Genomic DNA, 26398 nt, shown 5'->3' with positions numbered 1-26398 from the left:
ATTCGGCACACATTCATAATGTATATTTCCCACTTTTGCCTCATCAATCACAACCACATGACATGTTTTCAACAATATAATTTTATTTAGTTAATAATTACACAGACTGGCATCACGAGAACACAAAGGAGGTCTTTATACAACAGAGCTCATGATGACAAACTGAACTTGCGCTCGAGGGTTCCAGCCTTGATCTGCTCCTCCTTCCTATCCTGTAACACAGACGATAACAGACGAGTTAATACAGCAGAATAAGTAATCAGGCAAATAAAGGTCAGGGCATCTTGTCTCCTACCCTGTCTGTCTTGAAGACGTAGTAAAGGACGAAGAGAGGCACAATTCCAAACATTGCTCCCAGCAGAGATGTCTTAAACGTGGGCCTGAAGGTTGCGTAGGGGTTGGCGCGTGCATACACCCAGCGTGTCAGGGCAGGGTCTTCCTGTAGAGACGGAAGCATGCAATTCAATGGTCACCCTGTAAGCTGAGTCTTTGCAGTGCAGAAAAAGACAAGAGTCAAACTGTTATAGAATACTACACATTACTAAAGCAAAGACAAAAGTATAAAAGATATGGTATGATGTCATGATGCTACAAAACTGTTTTTTTACTATACAACAACCTATATCCAAAAGCCTTCATTTCATTAGGAAAACAGTAAAAATAAACCTCTGGAAAAGTAAACTAGGAGGTATCCCTCTGCCGGGCCTTTTCCATAGAGTACGTTTGATGTAGGCTACAGGTGTCGATGATAAAAATGAATGATGAATCCCATTTAGCTGCTTCAGTTTGAGGGTCCTGGTATTGTGCATGATGGCTCACTGTCACACTATTATGGCTTACTAGGATAAACCTGAGTCATTATTATTATTAGAAACACCTTTTCCTACCATGTCACAAACTGTCTGCCTCAAAACTACATGTATTAAGTAAGTTACATATTTTTGTGTGAGGAGTTGTGTAGAAAAGTCAATTGTATGTTGGTGTCAAAGGGGATGGGACATATATATATATATATATATATATACACACACACATGTCCATTACGAGTGGACAACTACACCATGATTAATTACAGTTTAATTGATTGAAGCAGCTGGAGATGTAGCAGTCTGGACAAGGCTCGGTTTAGTTGCAGGGTTGAAAGGGACAGGTATGTAACAATTAACGTTGCCTGCAATGATGTTTAACTTACATATTGTGCATTGACTCCATCTCTAGCATATGGCAACAGTGTAGCACTTGACTAAGGCTAAAAAGACATACGAAAGAAGATAATTTACATTGACAATAACAATACACCGCATATCTAACGTTACTGTAGTTCAGTTGTTCGTCCAAACTAAAACCCTACACAATAGCATGCACATAAATATGAGACACTAAAGTCTACACAAAGAACGTTACTCTTCGGTAGAACTGGGTTCGTGTGACTTGTGTTCTCTGACATGCTACCGTTAGCAAGCAGCCTGAGCCATTTCCAAGGGTGACATTGCTAGCTAGCAGGTAGCCACTTACGATGAGCTCTTGTCTGTGCGGGTTATTGAGCTGCATCTGGTACTGCCGCTTCAGATTCGCTCGCAGTGTGGCCCTGCCTTCTTCGGCACGTCGCTGCTCCGGCGAGACGTTGAAATACTCATTTGGGTCCAGCGTTTTTGGCCGACTAGCCAAGGGCGCCTCTCGGTAGTCCGCCATGATTGTTTGATGACGAGCAAGACGTGATCTCGTGAAATCTCGCGTTGAATGCAGGCACCGTCGCCACAGCAACATCAAACTTCCTCTCGCTGTGTAGGCCTATCAAATGAAACAATGAGCGCAAATAACAAAAGTCGCGAAAAGGACGAGAGTGTTTTAAGTGAAAGTGATGACTTTCAGTATGAGGAAGTATCTCTGGCTGATGACTGGAGTTTGACTGAAGGGGAGGAAGATTTGGAGGCAAAGGTGAAAGCTATCCGAGACCGCGCAGAGGCTACTTCCCCCAGACCCAACGCGACGTCCATCACACGCCAACCCCAGGCCGTGGATGACTTCTTACGCAACTTTCTTTTCCAAATGGGCATGATGGAAACACTTGATTGTTTCCAGACCGAGTGGACCGAGATGGTGCAGAAAGGACCGGTGGACACGGAATGGGTTGGTGTGGTACCGGACGTGTACGCGCAAACCCAGCGGCTGGAAAACGAGCTGAAAGACGCGCAGCGGGAGGGGGAGGAGTACAGGCTGGCAGCATCTGCCGGGGGTGAGACACTGGCGAGGGTCCGGAAAGACAGAGACTTCCAGCGGCTGCAGCATAAGCGTGTTGTCCAGGAGAAAAACAGGGTCATCGAGGAGATACGGAAGCTTAAATTACAGTGCGACCACTACGAACATGCGGCGAAGCGAATGAGTGAAAAATACCAAGCTGTTTTAAAGCAGACCATGCTGGTGATTTTGGACAGGGACAAGGCCTTAGGACAGGTGAACAGTCAGGCAGCTCGGCAACACACCGCCTTCTGCGGGGATGCAGGTGAAGAAGGAGCGGTGAACAGGACAGGAGAGCCACGTGTCAAAGGGACAACCCACCCAGTGATCCAGCCAAGACCTCCAACATCTGCACATAGTCCAGGCAGTCAAACTAGGCGGAAGTCAGGGAAGGCAAATGTTTGTTGAAATAAATACATACATAAGACTACGGACTGTTTTTTACTTTACTACAGTTATGAAGAAAATGTACTTTATACTGCACTATATTTAATTTATGTCATTCATATTTGTGTGTCTTTACATCCAAAACAGTACACGATAATATAAAAATAATATGCACATATTGTATCCCCCATATCCATTGGGATATTGACACACATCGATGTATAACATGAAATGCAACAGCTTTTATTTTGAATTATTCTGCCTGGATTTCCACAGTAAAAATGTTTGCTTCGTTATTGTGTTTTGTTAGATACCTTGAGTTCATTCTCATCATAGTCTACCCTGTCCAAGGCGGTGAGATCTTTCTTTTACCAACACACTGATATATGTGATAATAGGCAGCGATTATATTTTAATTAACATAATCGCCAATATACTTCTTCACTCCATGTCACTCAGACATTCTTAGTTATCAGCCACCTGTAATTTCTCTGTTGTTGAGGTTCAGACATGGTGCATTATAGAATATAACCACAAGAGGGTAATCTCTAGCAACCTGTACACTACCACAGAGTGGACATCAACTGACTGCAGCCCCAAATTGGACCAGAGAAGGAGAATTTGTAATGGCAGCAATCTGCTGAGCTGCATTTAGAGATGAATCAGTTGTAGCAGTGTCATTCCTGCTCAAATGAGTGCTCATTTTTCTACATAAATGCTACCACTTGGGGTTTGGAGACACTATAGTGCTTACATTGCAATTTGACTTTCTATATTCACTGAAATTACATTAAGAATCATAATGCAAAGATCACATTTTAGGGTATAATATCCACCTATAGATGGTCAGAACAAGAAATCATTGTATTGGCACAGTGCAATATCACGTTCCTACTTTTTTGCAGCTATATTTCATTTTGTAAGAGTTTGCTCTTTATTACACCAGTGTGATTGAATTTAGGAATAGCTGCACTATAGTTGTACAGCCTTTTCACAGATATCTCAGCGACTTTAAAATGGGATTATGCAACAAAGATATAACTTCTCACAGGGATTCTTCTTTTTCTCCCTACTCTTGCACTTCAAACTCGAGTTGTAGAGTAGAGAGATTCTGAAAGAGCTCTTTGATCCGGCGGGGCACAGGCAAAGCAGTACGTGTGGCAAAGTGATTTATTGTCCTCTCAGGACCTCTTGCACCTTTGAAACATCCATTTCTGACTTTAAAATTCAATGTGTGACCACACTCCCCGGCCAACAATCCTCCCTTCTCTCTTTCCATAATGTTCAGGGAGACGTTTAGCATCAAATGAATTATTAATATGTTGTTACACTGGCAGGCACCCGGCAGACCTCCTGGACTTGGTATTGAACTTTATGAAGTTTCTGAGCTGTGGGCACAACAGCAAACAAAGAGTCTTTTTGTCTCCTTTTTTCTTCCCTCCTTACAACCTGCGTCCTTCTCCGTCAACCTCCACATCCCTTTATGTCTCTCTTTCCTCAGAACATTTGGTATTTTAGTCTTTATCGTACATCACTGACGCTGACTGAGATTTATTCAGATGCACTCACTGTGCAAAGCGTTTGACAAATAATAGAGAGATAAAGATGTGACACAGATATGGAGGCAGCTATACAGACTGAGAGAGAGAACAGGAATGAAAGGTCATGGAGGGTTTCTATCAGCAGTCTGTGCTACCTTGCAAGACTTAATCACTCCCAGTAATCACAAGTCTTTTGCGCTGTTTTGGTCTTCTAAAATGCGAGCCTGGCTTGGAAAGTGGAAGCAGGTTTCTTTTCTGACCACAAGTTAAAAGTACTTTTCTCCTCATTCTTCCCCAAAGGTCCCTGAAGTGGTTTGCAGACTGAGACAATGACCTAATGTGGTATGCTCTCTGGTACTTATTCATGATATTTCCTGGCCCCGAGACTTCATTACTCTGCTGCCCTGGAGGAATGTAACTAAGGAATGTAATGTTCTTTTCCTCCCTTGTTTTCATCTACAGTACATTATTGTGCCAGTTTAGAGCCTTTGTAAATTTCACAAATGGTTACAAAGTCAATGAACCGGTGGTTGGAGGCATGAGGCTTGCTATTTTGCAGCCAACAATTTGTACCTCCCATGCCCATGTTACCTTTTCCGGCCTGCCCACCTCTCCCTGCCTCCCTGATTCCTCATGTCTGAGGAGCATGGTTGTCTTTCACAGCCTTTTGTAAGAAGTTTTCAACTTTGTGGCTCCATCTTAAATTCCTGAGGCTGATTTGGAATTCCTCCCCTGCCTGGCCGACTCCCTGTGCTGCCCTCTCAGCTCCTCTCTCCGCTGACAGCCCTGTCCACTTCACAGCCCGCGACGACCTTTGTGTCAAAGAGAAATGAGAAGGAGAGCCTGCCTGGCTCAGGCTGAGCCAGACCTGCTTCGTATCCCTTTATCTCTCTGCCGCTGTGCTTATTTCTCACTGAATCCTTTGTCTTGTTTATGCAACTGAATTACACCAGGCTTTGAACTCTGATTCATTGAGAGAGAAGGCCTTAGCCTCGTTACCAGCCTTATATATGATGTGTTGGCTCGTCATTCCTTGAGTTATATTTTTAAGAAATGCGGCTCTCTCCATTCATCATCAATTCTCTCTGCTTTCCTATTCTAATCTATATCCATGAAATTGATTCCCCCTGTCTGAGAGTATTCCCTTAATAAATCAGCTTACCATGGACCTATATAGTGGGCAGAGGGTCAATCTCAGCAATATTTTCCGCTTTAATGTACTGAGCAGGGCAGAGATGGGACCGTGACTCAGCAGGCATCCATCATCTTCAAGGAGTGCGACGCAGATGAATTGCCCAGAGACGGAATTGACAAAATCTGTATTTCAGCTATGCTCATCTTAGCGCTCTGCTTTTGGATCAGTTTTTACATTTCTTTCGCATTATCCTCTCCGTGTTAAAGGGATTTATTACCCGTGAATTCCTCAAAGTGAAGGATGTGGGGACTCATGATGCTGGGCTGTTGAGATCAGTATCTAGCATGTTGTCACCATGTTGAACACCGTGTAAAACCAGATTTGTAATGTCTTTGCTTCTATTGGGTTAAGGAAGGTCTTGAGAAACCCTTTTAAATACACTGGGAGAACTCAAAATGTGTGTTGTTCAAGTTTAAACCAACACTGTGTTTCTCAATTTCTGACATTTTATGCTGAGTCATTTTCCAATCATAGCCGTTGTTGGATTTCCAACCAGGCAAAGTGGGCCACCGCCTTGGGGCCTCCCAGGCCCCTGGTCAAATCCATATGAGTTTATTGAGCATAACTTCACTAAAGGAATAATTTGTAATTTTGGGAAATGCACTCATTTGCTTTTTTGCCGAGATTTACTTGAGAAGATTGATGCTACTTTCCTGTGTTAAGTATGAAGCTAAAGGAAACTGCTTAGCTTAGCTTAGCATGAAGATTGGGAACAGCTAGCCCTGTTCTGCATGGGTTACCTGTCACTTTCTGAAGCTAAACTAAACTAATCCTATCCTGGTTCTACCTTGATATTTAGCATAAAGACATGATATCAGTTTTCTCACCTAACCCTCTGTAACATAGAGTTAAACTTTTCCTTTAAGCCAACACTGATGTTTCTTAATTCTTGACATTTTATAATGCAGAGTAGTTTGTACCCAATGGAAACCATTCGCAACATCATAACAGTCTATATGTGCTGTATATTGGTAAAGTGTAGCCTACTCTTATTAAGCTACACTGTATGACTGCAACATCAATAGTTTGCATAAACAATAGTTTATGGATGTCATTAGAGGCTGTGACTACAAAGTTTGATCTAAATAAGATTTTCCGCGGTGTCAGAGACATTTTGTAGACATTTGTTTTTAGTGACAAAATGAAGGGATTGCAGGTGGCAGACTGCCTCTGGATGTGCACACAAAGGCTTTGTTTATAATAAGAAGCGGACAGAGCCTTGAAAAGTCAATGAATTCTGCATTGGCGCATAAATAACCGTCCCGCTGTAGAAAGGTCAGCAGGCTGATGCATTGAGCTGACGTCACAACACTGTTACTGAGGACTTACACATATCACACATACATCTCTGTGTCTCTCTCGCTCTCTCCGCCTTTCTACTAATTAGGGCCAGAGTGATTGGACAGGGCCGGGCCACTGTGACAAGCAGTTAGTGGAAGTCTTGACAGGCAGAGATAGGGAGGCTGTTTGGGGGAGGTGATGTGAGGCGGGACAGGAGTGACACACGAGGTGAGGGAAGACAAGCCAACGCCCTGTATCTGATCTGATGGGAAGTGGCAGGAGATGAAGAGAAGGAGCCAAATTCAGCCTGAAAGCACGGTCATAGTCTGAGGCCAGCGTGAACAGAGAATAGACGAGGAGAGCCACTCAAGGAATACCTTGTCCATCACACGCTACATGCTACAATACTCTCTTTACTTTTATGGCCTGATGCAATGACGTTCAAAAATCATTTCAGTTGGGCCATTATTACTTTCAGTTATGAATACATTATATTTTGTACCTGTTGGTGTCTATGAACATAACAGCATTGCTACAATAGTCTGTCAGGGCAAAAACACAAGATCTCTATCAGACAGATTGTAAACAAGCCAACAGTTAAAACAGATGATCAAAACTACTTTTTTGGATGTAAAACCCAAAGCTGAGCACTCCTGAAATTTGTGGTAATAATCCCTAATTGTGCAGGAAAAAAGGTAGGTCAAGAGGTCTGTGAACTGTGATTGAATTCACTTCGGCCATTTTTATCATTTTCTCTTTCCAATAAGTCTGGCTAAATCTGATAATCAGAATACATTGCCATTTTGTTTTGCCATTGATTGAGGCTGACTTTGCGTTCATGTTACCCAATTTGACAAACCTGCCAGTAGTGAATGATGATGATTTTCTGTTGACATAAAAGCTGTGCTAGGAGCAGTTTAGCTGATCCCTTTTCACATGAATCAAAGAAATATATTAACATTTTGGGGAATACACTTCTTATCAAGAGTTAGATAAGAACATCGATTCCACTCTCACGTCTGTACACTAAATAAGAAGAAGCTACCGATAGCAGCCGTACGAATTAAACAGATGAGATAAATGTGTTAATTAGCGCGTTTTGGAGGTGATGGCTGATTTTGTTAACTTTGAACAGAGCCGGTGTCCAGTCTTTGTGATTGCTAAATTGGCCAAATAAGCCCATTTCACAAAATGTCAATCAGTTACTTTTAAGAAATGTTTTCTGATAGATCGTTTTCGTTGATGGGCAAAACAGACCTTGCTTAATTGCTGGAGGATGTGTGGAACTAAGCGAAGTTTGGCTTTGATCATCTGACTGTTTGTGTTTCTTGACCCATCAGACTCCCCCCCCCCCCCCATCTTTATCTCCAAAGTTACAAAAAGACCCAGTTTGTAAGAAACAGGAATTATCCTTTAAATGAAACAACAAAGTAATTCACATTGTGACGAAAACAAAAGACAAGACACAGTGTAATGTTTTTCATTACTCTAGGGTTCTGCAAAATATCGATGTTAAGTCGATCCTATCCTCTCTAAAGATAAACCTGTTAACCCACTGCTGATGTGGAACTTGTTTGTGACTGTCTTTTCCCACATTGCATGTTGTTTGGGATGAGATGCTCCTGTCAACAGAAGCTAATACTTATGTCGTGGTTTCCGCCGCTTGAAAGGGATGTTGACTGTAAGCCACTAACTACACATGAACCTGAAGCTGTTATGGGAAATTGTGACATATCTCGCTGCTTGCGCCATTTCCTACCGCAATCCTATAGATTGAAGGCCTCCAGATGATTTAGTTAGTAGTGATTATCACCAGCTTTGTTCTTAAGGGGATGACTGGACCCAAAGCAGAGCGGAAACAATGCCACACACCATTACGAAACCGCGATGACTGAAATAAGCTATAAGGATTCCCTTTGTGTTGACCACACAAAGTGACACATGCTCAGATAGAAGTCTGAACTTTAATTTAACATTTACATCACCGGAGGAAATGGGTTTATATGGTTGATTATATTTATAGCTTGTCTGCACTCAGTAATATTGCTTTTGGTGTGTGTGTGTGTGTGTGTGTGTGTGTGTTTGTGTGCACTGTCTGCAACTGATGCGCACACACTCGGACATCAGGTCATCAACCGCGAGATTTCCCAGGATGCATTAGCCCAAGGGTACAGTCAGTCAGTGATACCCTGCTGGCAGCTGTCACAGGAGAGTGTGTGTGTGTGTGTGTGTGTGTGTGTGTGTGTGTGTAAGATGATGACAGGGGACTGAGCTGAGGCTGTGTTTCTCTTTTTGGCTCTAACTAGGAATAATACGGTCTTAGTCCTTATCAGAGCATGGCTGTTTTCTGAGAAATCCGAATGGCATCCTGTGGTTATTTATCACCAAGACGACACCAAGACAGTTCACAACCAGCTAATCTTGGTTATCTGATGGTATTGTCAAAAGCTCAAGACCTTACACATGTCTACATTCTCCCAAAGCGAGCTGCTGAAGCATATTCTGCATCAATTATGTGCTTCAGGGAAAATGCCAAGTTTAGAAATAACACTGTGTTGGTTTATTTTCCCCCATTGCTTTCTGTTTGTGTCTATAAAACCATAAAAATGAGACTGAGTACTGCATACCTACGTCATGAGCCGAGGGCTTTGAAATGAGCGGAGGATGAGTCATCCTATTCATTTAGATTGCCTTACACTTTTACGCAGGCTTTTTTCCTCATCAGATTGCCTCATACTGGATATTCTGGTGACATTACTTTGGGTGGGACTCCAATCATTTAGATGTCATTTGTGCTGCTTTTACTGTTAAAACCAGCATGCAATCATCACAACACAGCACTGTTTTTTCTGAGTTGTGCCACAGGTGATTTGGTTTAATCTGATGTGCTGTAAATAGAGACCCAGAAGCAGAGCAGCCCGCAAAGATCAGATTTGGTGCACGCATTTACGTCAGTGTCCTGCAGAAATACTCAAACAAACCCTCGGGTCCAGACCATACTGTGTTTCCATTCCTGGCCAAATGAATTAAAAATGACACAAGATATTTAAATAGACAAACTTTGACTCCTGAAACAGATGGTCTAGACTGCATTTAGATTTTTTTCTCTCTCACACACAGGCTATTTGCCCCTGGCCTCTGTGATGTAAATGGATTAAGGCCTTTTATAGAATGCTGTTTAATTCTGCTGCCATCTTTGCCAACCATGCACCATACATGTAACACTTGGCATCTGTAATTGGGGACTTAGTGGTGTTTCAACCCCATGGTACTCAATTTTATGAATCGGTCACAGTCAGTTTCACAGACCCTTGAGTGGGAAATGTAACGTGTCATTTTTGGGATAGAGAGAGGGAAAGACTGAGCTGCTACTGTTGTACAATTTCTGAATGGAGCTCAGAGTGTAAAACTATTATCCCGTTTATAGAGGAGGCTGCAGTGGAGCATAAAGTACCTAATGTTTGAAGACTCTTACACCATATGTCTCTACTAAACTTTTATTGAAATATGATACAACACAAGAACTATTTCTGCAAAAATATACCCCCAATCTTCATAAGGAATCTGTGATTAAATAGGTTACAAAATGGCAAACTATAATATTAATATGGGATCATTTGTGGCTTGATTTTAAAACATGCAGGAATATATTAGAAACTTAAAATAGTACATAAAAAGTATCCAGGCTGGCTGAGAAAAGTAAGCTAGCTTACAGTTGAAACAGTAATGATTGTCACTTGCATCAAAATCATTTAAAAACCAAATAAACGCAGAAATTCTTATTCCAAATGTCAAATTTTCACACTTAACTTCATTTGGTGTTTACATGTTTTTTTGGGCAGGAAATTTGGACACATTTTTTTTTTACTGTGCACACCCCTTGTCAGGCTTTGCCAAGATGAGAATGAGCGTTTCATTTTGCAGCACTCGTCTTCTGTATGCTTCTTTTGGGTCTGTCGATCTGTCCTTCATTCTCTGGATCTCCCTGGAGAGCACAGAACATGTCATTTAAATATCAGATTTAGTATGTTTGTGTGTCAGAGAATAAACACTATATGATGACTTACCAGGACAGAGAAGGCCCCAGAGCGGCCTGAATTCCTCTTGGGAGGAACCTCGACCTTCACCTGTCTTCTTGCTCTAGTCACCTAAAAGTGAAATCACATACAGAAGAGTTTCTCAGCATTTTCTCTGAGGACATCAACTTATTTCCGAACACTGAAAGAGATTGCGATTCACGTTTTTCAAGTGCAAAACTGACAGGACATTGCCTGAATGAGGCATTTCAACGAACACAATATTATGGACCGAATTGAACTAATAAAACCAAGTGAGGTGGCCTTATAACTCTGCCTGCACATCCGGTGTCTTCACCCCAGCTGTTCCTCTGCATGGGGGTTGCCATGGAGACTCACCTGTAGGGGGTTGGATTTCTTGTCGTTGCTAAGGAGGGAGAAGGAGCCAAGGCGGGATTTACGCTTGTTCTTCTTCTTACTCGCAGCTTGAACCAAGTGCCGCCTGGACCTATCAGCCTGAGAATCCACAGACACGGGGATTAGTATACACGTTGATATGTCCTGCGCACACAATTTCACTCTTTTTGAATCCACCAAATTGTATTAGTATTAGGAAAAAAACATAATCCAGGTGTTTCAACATTATCTCTCTCTAGATGCTCTTACGTGGTACTTTTTCAAACAAATGAAAAGTGAACAAATGATGTGGTTTCTGTGGCTCATCTCCGTGTTCCAGCACATACAGATGATTCAGTATGTGACTCAAGCTTCGCTGGAGCAGCAGCAGCCACCGCTGTAAACCAGTCCCCACCTTCCCCCGCATTTGGCTTTTGCTCACTCTGACTCCCGTGTGACTAACAAGAAGTGGTTTACCTGGGTAAGAGTGTTGGGGAAGCCTTTGACGGAGACGGCCCCAGGCAGGCTGGAGAGGCTCAGGTGGGTGGGACCCCTCCGCTCCAACTGTCTCTTAAGTCTGAACAAAACCTACAAGGATGAGACGGTCACAACCACATCCACAGCCTCAGAGGGAAACAACAACTTCTGCACGTCTCCCTGTGTGGGAATGCGTCAATTCTTATGTGAGGTGGATACTGAGTGGAGCCCTTTGTCCTTTCCTGTCTTGTCCTGTCCTGCTCTGTCCTTGTCCCATGTAGGCAGGCAAACTCCAGCATTGAGAGATGGAAACGGCAAAATTATTATTTTCAGTGGCTCTGCCATTTCCCGCATTTCTCATTGATCTGCACGGAAACGAAGCACTGCTATTTATCCACTCCCTTTCTTAACAAATGGACTGTCACTTTGAGAGAACAAAAGGTTTCGGTTTGCCAATTAGAACTTTGTGGTAAATGTATAATGGTGCCACAGGCCATTGAATCAATCAATTATTTCCCTCCCCGCCAAGTGTGGAAATAAAGAAAGATTGTGTCCAGTATTTGATAATAACTTCCTACCCTTTCTCCTTTTCCACTCAGTGGAAAACACAAGACGACGGCACATTGCTGCAAAATATTTGCCCCACAATCATTTGTGCCGCCATTTAAAGTGCTCGCAGTGATTGCTGTTGACCTACATTTTGATGATTGCATTAGTTTTCACATGAGCTTTGTGGAATATTTGAGAATCAACTGCGGCACAACAGCCGTGCAGTTCAGATTTGAGGGATAATTGCAATATGCATATGTTATTGCGGGGATGCACATATTGCCAGTGTGTGTGTGGGACTTAAGTAAGTTATGTTTAGCTTCTATGGTTTGACTGCCGGCTAGCTTTGTCACAATTACACGATATCATCATTTGTATCAGTTATCTAATTATTCAGTTTGCTCGGATCAACATAATTGTGTTTTGTGTTCTATAAAAAAGAATGAACTCAACCCATCACAACCTACCTCCCTCTTTCCACACCACCTCATTCCCCTCTGTTGTTTGTTTCTGCCTCAGCTATCTAGTACCATGATGTCTTTTCTCTTATTTGATTTCTGCTGCGTCATTTCCATGACCGTGCGCCAGACTCTGTCAGAGTAAAACCTGCCCTGAACTGGAGGGCAGGAACTAAAGGATTCAGTTAAGCAGTAACCTTGAGTAGTATAGGAGTGAGTGGTGACACATACCAGTTCGTCAGTTAAGGGTAGCGCCCTCTGCTGCTTCTGATCATCATACTGAGAGGAGGAAGAGGAGAGGATCAAGAGTCTGTTGATATTCATACACTGCAGCATGATTCAATGCATTCAGACACTAGCTACTGGTTGAAAACGCTCATTATCTATTCATGAATATGTGACCATTTAGTGGTCGGCTCCTTCACATTGATTATGCTTTCATTTAGTTTCACTGTATGGAAATAGTCAGACATTTTTTCCTGTCTAACAAAACTTATTTCCTGTGTGTGTGTGTGTGTGTGTGTGTGTGTGTGTGTGTGTGTGTTTTTAAGCAAAATTCAACCTCATCAAAACCTGCCACAATCCATCTGGATCTCTGCTGTTATGCACATTATATGTTGACGAGTCCATAAATTACTCATTTACTAATTTAATCTGTTCCTTTATAATCACAAGTGACCTTTGCGGAAAACTCAAGTAAACTAAACCAAATGTAGCCTCTGAGAAGATGCTCCATCGGTTATTAGTTAGTCCACACCACATTTGAAGCTAAAAAATGGTGTGTTCTGTAATTACAACACAAATAACTGCTGCAGAAAAGCACATATGTGGCACTAGCTCCCTCGGATGGAACAGAATTCCCAATGAAAACTCTTTCATGTGTGGGTGAAAATCCTCCTCACTCCTCGCAGCTGTTGAATCCATTGTCCATATGAGTGTGATTACTTTGGACAGAACATGGGGACTGTCCGCAGAAAAATGCTAACCACAAGTTTAAAGTACAACAGCCGCTAGCCACATGAAAAGACAAAAAGGGAGCTCAAAGATTTTGTTCCACAGAGGGGTGTATTTTTGGTGAGGTGGCATGGCTGTAAAAACCATTACAATGAGACTTTGTTTCTGTTAAAAAAAAAATTATACGTCTCCATAGGTCAAGGTTAGACTGTACACGTCTACTGCCATCCTGACACACACGCCGCCTCTTTCCAAGGAGTCAGAGTGAACTTACATTCCAGCAGAGTTGCTGGCTTCCTTTGACCCGAGCTACTGTAGAAACACTGACCGCACTGTGTCTGAGCAACAACTAACCACATCGGTAAGCTACTGCTCATTTTAACCTAAAATAAAAGTACAAACTGTTTGTATAGAATTATAGAGGTGCATCCTAAATGATTTCCCTTATTACATCTCTGCTAATCACATGTAGAAAATGTTGGACGCAGATGAGTTAGAGACTGATTTTTAATCGCTGAGTCAACTGAGATGTGGCTTGTACAGAAGAGCAAGAAATGCCTAAAACATTTAGTAAATTCACTGTAATTTTCAACAATTTAAAACATACTATTCTCTTAAAATTAAAATCAAATTGACTCAACATTGACATTGGAGATGTAGCTCCACATCCCACTGCCAGCTTGCATACATAAAGTGCTCTTTGGCGTCCTTGCTGGAGAAAATGCTGATCATTCAGAATCTTTTCGCTTTCATTTGAAAGAAGGGTTAGTTATTATATAGTTACGTCCAGCAAACAACGTTTCAATAGACTCAAACAGACTGCACTTACCCATGTAGTGTCACAACAGCACAGATGATGACTGATACATAATGAACACCTTTGATTACCACCATCCTACCCTAACTATCACATCCATAAGTAGTGCGTCTCTTACCTGTCCGTCTGCGGTCCGTCCCCTGACACACAGCTCTCCCTGTGTTGCTCCTGAGCAGTCGAGGGCGTGTGACAGCAGGCTAGCCTGCAGGCAGAGCACGCACAGCCAGATAGTAAACCCCATGATCCAGGCAGGAACTCGAGTGTTCCCAGCCCCTGTCAGCTCCCTGCTTTATACTCTCGGCTGTGCTAATGGGGAACAGATGCAGGGGAACGAGAGGCCATGCCAGCTTCACGCAGACAAACAGCCCACCACAGGCCTGTGCTCTACGGCAGCCAGTGGCCTGCGGTCCTGCAGAAACATGTCAGACATGTTGAGGGGCCTCCCCCTTTAAAAACTGCCTCCCCTACCCCACGAACCCTACTCAAAGAGCAGGACATTTTCCACTTATGCCTGCATTCTAGCTCCTGCCAAAGTGTGTGTGTGTGTGTGTGTGTGTAAATTAGAGAGAGCACAGAGAGAGCGGAGAGAGAGAGAGAGAGGAAACTTGTGCTGTCAAACCTCTGTACATAACAAATGAAAAATTGGTGGTTTGGTTCTTGTAATGTCTTGAAGAAATGCTGCATTATGCAGCGAATTAGTCTCCTGGCTGAGTGTGGATGAATCTCTCCTTGTGCTTTCCAAATGTGTAGATACAGTGGCTGTTTATACAGTCCTGCAATGATCCAAACACTTCAGTAAGCCTTTCAGAATTACAGTAATTCCTCCTCAGTACAGTTCCCAGTGGAATATACAGCTGTCAACACTGTCAATTCATCTTTCAGCTTACAGACTTCTTTTGACTGAACATTTGCAAAGGATTGTCAGATATGGAAAAACCCCATTATAAGTCCATTGGGGAAACTACTCATAAAAAACTGAGAAAACAACAACAGAAACTAACTATTAGACTTTATTTTCTCTTTAAATTGTACAGTGTGTTTCACATTATCTGGACTGCATGTTGAGGGGGTTGTATAGCCTACCTCTGCGGGAGTTTATATGGCCTTTAAAACAGCACACCATAAAGAATGCATCTCTTGATGGGGCACGCTATAGATGAATAGGCACCCTGTCTCAAGGTGTATTACAAGATGGAAAGAGCGAGTGGGAGCGAGAGAGACGGGAATCTAATGTCTTCAAGCCTCAGGCTCTGGGTCACAGAGGAATTGACTCCCGCAAGGATTGGAAACATGCGCTCCTGTGAAAATTGTGGAAATTAAATAATCCCACACAAGCCCATATACCACTTCCCTGTCCTCTAGCATATAAGTGAAAGATTCTTCTTCTTACTCAACAAACTTGAAAAAGATTGTGAAAGCATCTGTAATGTCTCTGACAATTTCCCAGTGAGTCACAGTATGAGTGTGGAGAATGAAGGTTGGTTATTCATCATCACCCCCCCCCTCCCCTTTTATTTTTCTTCTTAGATATGTTTGACATGTAGGAGCTGTTGATGTAAACTTCTCCCTGGAGGTTCAGCGAGACCACTGGCTAGACAGCAGGCTAATGATGCGAAGTGAAAGAAGGGATGTTTAGTCAGGAGACAAAGGAAGGGAATAGTGAAATATGACCAGAACCGCAAACATTGCTTCACTTGGCAGCCAGTCCGAAAAAAAGGACTCCAGTCTTTGAGTGGACAAACATGTCGGCCATTTCACTGGACAGGCCAAGCAGTTCATTTCAGTGTCGGTCCTATACTGCGCTTTGGTTTAACAAAACATGAGATGACTTCTTGTAAGACATGCTGAAATCATGTTACCAAGGTTACAAGTTTGCGTTAACCTCTCACAGACCACAATGTGGCCGTGTGAAGAGGCAGTAATCACAGTGAAGCAGAGTTATTTCATACACCAAATCCCAGTTATTCACTCCCCACTTTCAAGTTTAAAGTAACTTTTTTTTTAATGCATCTCAGGGAGTTCACTGTATAAAATCGCCATGCAGAGCCGCTCTCAGTCTTCGCCCTCCCCGGCCTCCCTATATGGGGAAGTGTCATTTGTCAGCGGCTCTGCTTTGAGCTGCTGTCAATGTCTCTGAGGATGAAGCTCTACGGCTAGCAGCTGTTGACCCTGTGAAAACTGTCAACAGTCTGCTCTGACCAGAGATGAGAAGACAGGTAACTTGTGACACATAAATACTTGTAGAAATGTGTTTGTGTCTGAGCGTGAGGAGTAAGCAACAAAGCTGTTTTGGAAGCAGCATGACAGATGAGAGAAAACAGGAAATGTGACTTAGGGAAAAACATCTGGATTTGGAGACTTGACTCATAAAGTAATAGATGTTTTGGATTATGTCATTGAAAGATCGACTCTCTTCCTGCCCCATTTGTTAAAGGGTTGGTTCACCCAAATTACAGAGAAACTCGTCTCACTTAACTCGTATGGTATCTATTCATGTGGATAGTTTTGGTTTCATTTGCCCAGATTTTGAGATGCAAATGACGCCTTCGCTCAATTACCATGGAGGTGAATGGAATTTTTTTTTGCTGTGCTGAAAGCATTGCTTGAAACTATTTGAAAAGTTTCCAGACACGTTGTCCCTGTTTCTCCGTATAATCCACAGACCTAGCTGTGAACCATTTTTAAAATAATTTCTTAGGCAGAAAATAGACCTTATTAAAATTGGAAGGAATACTTCACCCTTAGAATGACCATTTGTTGATCAATTACTCAGCCTGTGTTACCTTGAATTCTTGAAGAAAACTTTATTTTTCTCCCATGCCTTTACGGTGAACAAAGAATCAAAAAGCAGTAATTAAGTAATTGTAATTGATGAACAAATTGTCATTTTTAGGGTGAAGTAGACCTATAATATAGTGGGATTAATGGGAAATTAGAATATTTGTTCAATATTTATTTTGTTGAAAAAGCTAATCCATCCTGTTTGATAAGCTTCTGGAAAATACACTTATTCACACCCTAGATGCAAGTGGATTTCGTAACCTTTGGACGGCTGCTTTCCCCTTCCTTCCAGTCTTCCAGTCGCGCAGCCTCTAAAATTTGCTTTGCATTTTGTCTCAACACTCGGTGTGAAAATCAATCTTTGATTTGGAGAAAGTCATGTGTTCTCCTCATCACGTAAAAATGGATTGTGCTGGTTCTGAGTTCAATACTTTATAGAGCAATGTTACTGTGAATAAAAAAACCTCCAATACAGCTACCCTTTATAGCTCTGATGTATTTCCATAAACACTCAAACAAATAATAGCCAATGTGAGGGGAGTTGCTTCACTCTGGGCTTGCTTCCAAATGAAATGAATCACTGACATAACAGTCAATTAGCCTCCTTGTGCATCAAGGAGAAATTTCTCCTATTCAAGACTCCATTTGGCAACCTAAACTCAGTCATGCTCCAAATAGCACTTCCAATCATGTCTCTGTGTTATTGTATGCAGATACCGTATGTGTGTTTGGCAGAAGAAGAGAGCTCCGGTGTGTGGGAAGGATAACATGTGAACAGTGTGTGTACGTCGGGTCATATAAGCTCTAGCTGAGAAACGAGATGCATTTCTCATCCCTCACTTGGACACTTAGAGGTCTGATTACAAATCAATACTTCTCTACCGCACATTGTCCTCTTCTTTTTTCTGTGCAGCTGCTTTGGTAACAGCTTTGTGAGAAAGGTGCAAGTGAGAGAAAAGCAGTAAGGCTTTCAATTCTCTCATGTGGAAACGGCAGAGGAAGCCAAGGACGAGACTGAGGGGAAATAGCTGTGTGGCTGTGCTGTAATTTGTGTGTTTGTCATTGAACAAAGAGGGATTATTGTCTTGTCTCTTATATTTCACTTTCTGCGTGTGTGTGTCCTTGGCTGTTTGAGCATTAGCACACAGAGGAGCGCTCATTTGACTCAAAGTGAATCCTAAATATATCATCACTTACTGACAGTATTTGTCTTTAATCTCACATCTGATGCCCACCACAGAATTTCACTGAATAAAAAGGCACTCAGCAATCACAGCCCTCATTCTCCCACACCAGGCCGATGAAATACGGCTTTACTCCAAATGCAGCCCTTTAGATCCGTCTACAGAGAGCCATAACATATCAATTTAGACATCAAAAGCTTCCAGGAAGAGAAAACATTCAGTCTGTAGATAATCAATTAAATCATAAGTCTGGGGGCTCTGTGGGGACGTGACGTCTCAAGGGAGTCAATATCTTTGGTGGTTGTAAAAAAGTGGGAAACTCTTATCTTACTCCACAAAACAAGAAAGTAGGGCATGTTGAAACATTTGCATTTTATTACTTAAAAATAACTTTTTTAGGTTTTAAATGACTGACAAGCACGTTGAACAGTCGCTATTTTCATAACGCACCTTACGTTTTTGGGGTAAATTTAGCTGATTGTCAATGTCTTTCTCTTGTTGGCTGCCAAATTCCTGCAGCCGCTGTAGACAAGAACACAATTACAAGTTTTAAGGGCGGCAGCTTCCAAACCTGTGTGAAACAGTAACAAGTTGTGTCCTCTAAGTTTTTTAAAAACAGACATTTTCATCTGTTATAAGAACTTATTGAACCAGCAAAACAAGTGACACTGATGTAACTTGTAACACCAATATGTAGTGAAATATGTAGGTCTGTTCTGAGACCTACATATACATAGGCATTTACTGATGTATTTGAACTAGCTTTGCCTGTATGCAGGTCATCGTGCAGGTCATTTTAATGGAACGTCTTGAAGCTCTCCAATGATCATAATAATAGAAGAAGTAGGAAAGTGCTCATTAAGCACAGCTTGTCCAGTTTATTACCACAGCACACCGACCATTGTTCATTCAGCCAGAATACTAAACGCGACATCATGAGAGAGTGTCAGACGTAGTGTGGGTCGTGCCCTCTCACTATCTCTCATTTATATCCCATCCTCTCTCTGCCCTGGTTACCATGGCAGCAAGGAGTTGGATTCAAACACTGAGGGTTGAAGCCTTTGACGAGAGGAAGGAGCCGACCGAGGTGTGGACGGGCTCAGTCTGACGTGTATGCGGCTGGACGGATGTTTCAGCTGCTGCCACACATGCATTGTTGCATAACCAGTCTACAGGCTGTTGTTGTTGGGTGAATATGGATCAATAAAAAAAAAGTGTTTTTCTCTGTATGATGCAAAAAGGAACTGAAATGATCTTTTTGTCAGTGTGAACATGAATCTGAAATCATATTATTTGCTTACTAACAGGCCTTAAAACTGATTGGGTGTATGTGTGTCCCGTACCACATGACAGATGTCTTTGCGCTGAAGTCAGAACTTTGTCATTCTGTCTGCTACTTTGTCCGTGTACTAAAAACTGGCGAGTCTTACGGTCCTTGACAATCAGAAGCAAACCAACTCGAGAGCAATCATGTCAGCAGAATTAAGTACACAGTCTCTTCAAATGTTTCGGGTGTATCACGCTGAATCTTCCGTTCGTCACTGAGTGACCTCTTTCACATTGCACATAGTATTTGGATCCATTGTTAACTTTGGTACATCTGATATTCAGAGCAGCATTGATATATAATACATATATCATGGATTAATGTCTACCTGAGCAGAGAATGCAGTCACTCTCCCTCCGCTTCTCCTTGCTTTGTTTACATAGACGGGCCGCTCGCCCGTGCTTTTAGTGCAGTTAGTGCATGTGAGCGTGGCCCACTGGTTGGCTCACGACCGCCACTCTGCTCTCATGCGGTGGTTACTGATAACGGCGTCATATTGGAAGCGTAGCACCAACGCTCCAGTTGCCCCTGAGGTAGACACTGTTAGCTCTGCCAGCGCTTTTGCCGCTGTTTGCACTGTTGGCATCGTTAGTCAACCTATAGTACCTTTAATATAAAGACTATTGATAAATTCAGCTTTATTTTGTGGCATTTTGCGCCATTAAAATGGATGATAGCATGCAAAGAAGTGGTTATGTATCTTTTAACGAGAACATAAAATAATTTGAAGGCATTTCATAAATTCAAATTCAAATCATGACCATAGTAGCCTGGGCTGAGAAGCTCATTCACCAGTGGTACGTGTTACCAAGTGTTGCCAAATGCTGGGTGGCTAGCAACAAAAACACCTCTTTAGTAAACAGCGAACTTGGCTGGAGAACACTATTGGCAAGCAACAGGGAAGTGGAGCCACTGGCAAATTTACTCTCACTCATCCACATTTGTGAAATAAACACAGGAAAGGAGGGGGGCTGCTGTGTGACTAATATAGTCTGGGAGGAGATTGACCAGACTGTCAATATGTTGTGGTTTCTAAACGCTGGAAGGGAAAAATAATTAGTTATGGGCTACTGGAGTACTAAAGGGAACATCTTTAAGTGTGAGTGCCAATCTAGAAAGCTTTGCACTGTACATGAAAAACAGAAAATGTTCATACTCTGAGGAGCTTTAAAGCTGCAGGCCAGCGTTTCTCAAAGGAATATCTGACCTCTTGTTTTCCAGACACTTTTCTTTTCCATGACCTGCTATGACCATGTTAATGTGTGTAATTTTTGTTTTGTGTTCAAATGCAAATCAGTCGTAATGAACATCTGCTCTGAAGGCATTTCGCAGCACCTGAGAAAACTGGCTCCATCCAGTACTAACCGTCATGGCTGAGTTGTGTACAGAGTAATGAGGAGGTAGGAGGTTGTTTTCCATTACGTGTGTGATTTTCCTCAGCTCCTGCTTTGACTCATTACCCCACCCATAGGACAATCAGCTCTTGTATATTAGCTGTAACAGGGAAAATATCTTAATGAATCCCTTCCGCCATGGAAGCTCCATCCACCCTGGAGATTTCTAAAAATGCAATTATCAAATGTAAAAATGCCAAATCCATCCATTTATCAAATGTGGGAAGAAAAAAAAATGAACAGGCTTCTCTTTAATCCTCCCTGTACAATTGAATATCCATTCTTCCTCTTACTTCACATGGTGAATAAAGAACAATGCATGGAGTGACTCACAGTGTTTGTTTGGTATTTGTGATGCTTTGTTTCCAACACTGTGATGGCCACTTAGCCATGCTGAGTGGGCAGAGGCTTTACCTTCACCTCATCACTGACAAACACAAAGAAAATGTATGTTTTAAAGGAATAAGCTGAGTGATTGCAGACTGAACAAGCCCACAGCAGAGGGGGGAAAATAAGTTGCTCATCTTTGCATTAGTAGAGCAGAGGACTTAACACACACATTATTTGTTGGATTAAAAGCAGGAGCTTTAATCCAAAATCAATACCCGGACCCACAGGTCTTTGATATCTCAGGCGTTTACTCCTTTGATAGCGATTACAACAAATCATGTATTTTATTAATTGCTTTCCATTGATTGAGAAATAACTGAATATGCTTTATGGGCTCGTTAACATCTGCTTTATGGCCACTTGTTTACAGGGTAATCATATACAATTCTACTCAAGACAGGTCAGTCCCTGCTGATGGAAGCCTTAACACATGTGTGTGAGCAGATTTCTCTCAATACACTGCACTTACTTATGCACAATTGAGTATTCACACACAGTTAAATGTGCTATTTTTCTGACTTCCTGAGGTAACAAGAATAGTCCAAAGACAATATGCAAGTGTGCAATGGATTTTGGGATGTGAAGAGTCTCAAAGAATACAGCGGTTGTGTGAGACAATCCTATTGGTTGGTGGCAAATTATCTGTCAGAAGTTGTCTACATCTCAGAGGAAGTGGTACAGCCTTGAAAAGCTTCCCCCCTACTGAGAATCACTAGTGTTACAGGTGGAGAGGCAGGCTTATGTATGTAGGTCAATATAGATCATGGATCACCGAGGAGAGACTGTTGAGTGTCGCAGGTGTAAAAGCCCGTCTTCTTAGGTAAGTGCATCCGAAGCACCTGCTGCCTGCATAAACACAGAGATGTCACTGTGTTTTTATTACAGGAAATATGATCTCCGAGCACATTCAGGAACACACTGAGGTTTGATCCATTTTTTTCAGAAAGGCACTCTTTGCTTTCAAAATTATAAATAAATCCTCTATTATGCTGGCTGGCTGGGTTGTTTCTTAAATTCACCACTTTTTTTTCCATTGAATTTTATTTTTTTAATTTAGAAGAATCACTATAGTTGAAGTACATGTTATAATTTTGACGGATTTGTATAGTGCCCCTAAATCTCCATATCTTGGATAACAACCCCAAAATGTGTATCTTTTGTGGCACAAGCCTCGAGATATTTTAGGGTTTGCGTTGTTTTTGGTCAATATAGCAAAATCATGAATATTATGAACAATAGTTCACAGGGAAACCAAATGGAAGGTTTCATTTTGGAGGACCCCTGGTGGCTGAGCTTTGCTTATAGCTTGTCAGTACCTGGTCCAACAGGTGCATATTTGAGTGGTTCTGACTGGGTGAAATGACAGTCACAAATTGTTGCCTTTTCAAAAAAAATCACTGTTACAAGTTTCCCTGACAAAACATCCTTAAATCAACTCTTACTGGCTGCTAATGTACAGTTGGGATCTATTGGCCATTTATATGGATTTGAAGGCTGACAGTTGGTTGAAGGACGAGATCATATAGTGTGCAGTGAAGCCCTCAGAGAAAAGAGACCTCAAATGCCAACATTCAGGCTGTGGAGCTGTAATCTGCCTCCAAAACACACACAGAAACACTGAATGTCACCGCAGACAATACCCACACACATACACGTACACCACAACACTGCGATACCAGCATGTGACACGGATAGAAGGACTCTCTCTTTAGTCACTCTAAATATTCCACTTTAGCAATCATAACTCCTAGGCAGGCTTTGAAGGCTCCCATGCGCAGAAAATCTATCACACAGTGCTGATACGTGTTAAGGCACGCCACTCTGACCTGCTGATTGCATTTTCACACAGTGGCTACTGGGGGATGACTGCATGAATATTCCCTCTGTTCCCAGCCGCAAGCTTGATAGGATTATCAAAAGTGTGCAAATGCACATACTCTCGTGTAACAAGCCAAATGCCCCAAGGCCCGAAATGTTCACATCACCCACTGTATGCAGCCTTTTTTTTTTCGGAAATTAGAAAAATTCAATGGATCAAGCCACAAAATTAAGAAATCTTATTCTTTTATTCACCTCAGATCTGCAGATGCAAATGCGGTGTCATACTGCAAGTGACTCAGCAGCAGAGCATGAAGCACAAACACCGGTACTGCTGGTGCATGAAGCCTTTAATAAGCTTTACTCAAACATGTATGTGAACATGAGTTGCAGAAATGTCCTTGTGACCAGGGGATTGCTGATGTAAAACCCAACGAATGACCCCTCACTCTACACTAGAGCCACTTAGTGACCCTAGTAGAGGACTGGGGTTGTACCGGGAGTGTCCTTGCCATGTAAAGTTACTTCTCTTTCAATCCTGTCATGGTGACATCTGCTCCGTCCTGCCTCTCTTCTGCCTCTAGTTCCTCTGACTGACGTAGTCGTAGTGCTACACCAGCAGCTGTGGTTATATTTCATATTTGTTTGCCGTGCTTTAACTACATCTTCCAGACAAAGCGATGATGAAAACAGCAGTTAAACAGGCCAGACATGTGTTTTTTAAATCTCCAAGCAATGAGCGCCTGAACCATAATAAGCACACTCCTTCTAAAGTGCACCACTGAACAACTGCTACGCAGTCATATTTGCTCAAGTTAAAGATTTGAATAATCCCCGCCTGTGATTTACAATAATTTGTGTGAACACAGCATGTGTGTGAATGTTCCTACACGAACTGTGTGCTCTCTGGGCTTAAATATTTGCAGTACATATCGGTGTACATTAAAACTGTGATGCGAATCAGAAACCTAAGATTACACACAGACTCACTGCTGCAGCACTGTGACTGGTTCTGTGCATGTATGTATAATCAAGGGCGTGACGTGAGTGAGGCACACAGGTTTCCAGCGCTCAATCTATGATGACTCATGGAGGGGCTTTTGTAAGTGAAAATAGGATCTAACAATGAGAAGGTATGATTTGGAAAGGTTTTCCTATAGCAGTAGGCCTATCTGTTGTAAAATGCATCCCTATTTAGAGTAAGGATAAAGAAAGCATCAGTCCAGCTAATTTTATCATCTGTATAAAGCAGCCTGTTATTGCAACATATCTTGTTAAAATGTACCTTGTTGAGCAAGTACCAGAGCCCAGAAAGTGTTTTTGCAAAGCACCACTGTCAGCGTATTTTCCAGAAGGCTGTGCACTAATAAAGACAACAAACAGCCCATTTTTCACCTCAGCTCTGCCAGACCACAATGTAGGAAGACAGTGGGTTCTCAAGTGCATCTGCAGATACACGGTAATGGTAATGTAATTGTGTGACCATGTTAGTTTTTCATAGATCGCTGGATGGATTTAGTATGCAGATTCTTAATTGCAATTTTTATGTTCTATAATTGCTCTATAGATATTTTTAGTACACTTGAATTTGTTTTTAATGCATTGCTTCACATTATTTCTTATTGAACTGAAATACGTAAACAGATCATTAAAACAGTGAGGGGATTAAAGAGTTTGACAGCGGGCAGAGACATGAGGACCTGAGAGATAGATGCTGGATTAATCGGGATGTTTTCAACTCTCTCCGAGATTAATTGCACTGACTGGTTTTGTGAATGAAGCGCAGCCAAAACAGTGCGTCCTCTTCCTCCCCCTCATCCTCCTCCTCTATGGAGCAACAGTGCCAAATTGGAAGCACAGGTGCCTGCAGGACAAAACTAAAATGGGATTAGACATCAGATCATCCATGCAGGAAGAGAGACTCAAATATCTCTGATTTCCAACGTGCAGATTTCCCCCCCTCAGTCCCGTCACCGTGAATACAGGAAGAATCAAGGTTGGGTGCCAATCCCTCACCTCGCTCGCCGTGCGCCCTCCCTCCTTCCTCCGTGTAATACAAACCTCGTGATCGCCCATTCAGCGGTGCCTGCATCTGCTGCTTCAGGGGGGTAATAAGCCGAGTAGCAGAGGGGCAGGCAAGCTAAACATTATCTGGGAGACAGACAGGTGTCGCGGAAGTTTACACGCGCAGAGGCGCATCCCTCCACGTCTTTTTGTTGTTGTTGTCATTATCTGGGATAACGTGAAAGAGACTGTAACTGGCGGTCATCCGGCACCCACTGATCCCGTGTAAGTGATTCTCCACATCAACTCACTGCGAATATAGGTGAACGTTAGCCCGATTTAATGAGCAGGAATGAATGATTGAGTCTCCGTGTCAGTTGGCTGCACGAGATGTGTGTGATTTAATGTGTGTGCACGCTTGCACCTTGATATGAAAAGCATCCTTTCAGTACCGTTTGCTGTAAACCGCCAGATTGACTGTGCATTTATATGTATATATATATATATATATCTGACAGTTGCCACCGCAGGATTTCGCTCAGCTGTTATAATCGCGCAGTCAGCCACGGTGGCAGTCTGAATAAAATGCATATGTTGCCAGTTTTTAAATGAGGAAAGTGCGGCATGGTGCGGGTGTGTGAGGTGGATATACGATGAGGTAGATTTGCCTCACAGCTCGACACAGTTCAGAGTGCCGAGAAGAAACTAAAAAAAAAAACAGATTCAGCAGGTGCAACATGTGACTCATCTTTTCCGATGGGGACACTGGTTTAATTAGCAGGAGCTGTTAAGAATGTCATGTTTTGCCTCAGAGTCGTGGTTGCAGAAAAAACAAAAAAAAACCAAACCTTTAACCCAAAGGAATGCAAGCTGAAAAGCCTTACTTGGCAGCAACACCTCTGAGTGGGTGCACAGGTAGCTGAACTAGGCTCGGTGCAGTTTTTATGTCTGTTGCTTTGTTTTGTTGTGTCAACGCTGTCACTTGTTGACAATAACGCTGGGTTATTTTGGGAAGCTCTTTCGGGAGACGCCAGGAATACATTCACCCAAATACGGGATGAATAAGCCGGCTGCTCTGAGCTATTCATTCAAGGAAAACATAGAGATCCCTCAGCCAGAATTACAACCCATTCTTAGAGTTTGTGCTCAACACTTTGTCACATGCACAGTGACTCAGAGGAAGATTCAATT

The 26398-nt window shown here is 42.3% G+C and overlaps 2 protein-coding genes across 8 annotated transcripts in view; one reads left to right on the top strand and one right to left on the bottom strand.

The window, feature by feature from the left end:
• Window positions 1–63: 63 nt before the first annotated feature.
• Window positions 64–1747, bottom strand: ndufb4 (NADH:ubiquinone oxidoreductase subunit B4). Its single transcript, XM_031850589.1, has 3 exons — window positions 1516–1747; window positions 296–439; window positions 64–212 (listed from the first exon to the last, which is right to left on the bottom strand). Exons 1-3 carry the CDS (start codon window positions 1690–1692, stop codon window positions 150–152), a joined length of 384 nt encoding a protein of 127 aa, XP_031706449.1. The 5' UTR covers window positions 1693–1747; the 3' UTR covers window positions 64–149.
• Window positions 1748–25282: 23535 nt separating this feature from the next.
• Window positions 25283–26398, top strand: part of myripb (myosin VIIA and Rab interacting protein b) — a 95591-nt gene continuing 94475 nt past the window's right edge. For 4 of the 7 annotated variants that reach the window (XM_031849812.1, XM_031849809.1, XM_031849811.1 and 1 more), the window contains exon 1: window positions 25284–25492. The gene's annotated coding sequence lies outside the window, so the exon portion shown is untranslated. Of the gene's footprint in view, window positions 25530–26398 lie in introns of all 7 variants that reach the window. The other 3 variants (XM_031849808.1, XM_031849806.1, XM_031849807.1) reach the window with 2 other exon arrangements.

Source organism: Anarrhichthys ocellatus, unplaced genomic scaffold (assembly GCF_004355925.1).
Source record: "Anarrhichthys ocellatus isolate YVR2014 unplaced genomic scaffold, GSC_Weel_1.0 scaffold10, whole genome shotgun sequence".
In the NCBI taxonomy this organism is placed as follows: Eukaryota; Metazoa; Chordata; class Actinopteri; order Perciformes; family Anarhichadidae; genus Anarrhichthys; species Anarrhichthys ocellatus.
Note: the sequence above shows the minus strand (reverse complement) of the source record. Positions and strands in the feature narration are given on the sequence as shown.

Excerpts from the sequence above, each read along its gene's own strand:
- ndufb4 (XM_031850589.1), bottom strand. The coding sequence starts at position 1,692 with ATGGCGGACTACCGAGAGGCGCCCTTGGCTAGTCGGCCAAAAACGCTG. Across the intron at positions 440-1,515 it reads CGCACAGACAAGAGCTCATC|GAAGACCCTGCCCTGACACG; the intron begins GTAAGTGGCTAC and ends CCGTCTCTACAG. Across the intron at positions 213-295 it reads ACGTCTTCAAGACAGACAGG|GATAGGAAGGAGGAGCAGAT; the intron begins GTAGGAGACAAG and ends TCTGTGTTACAG.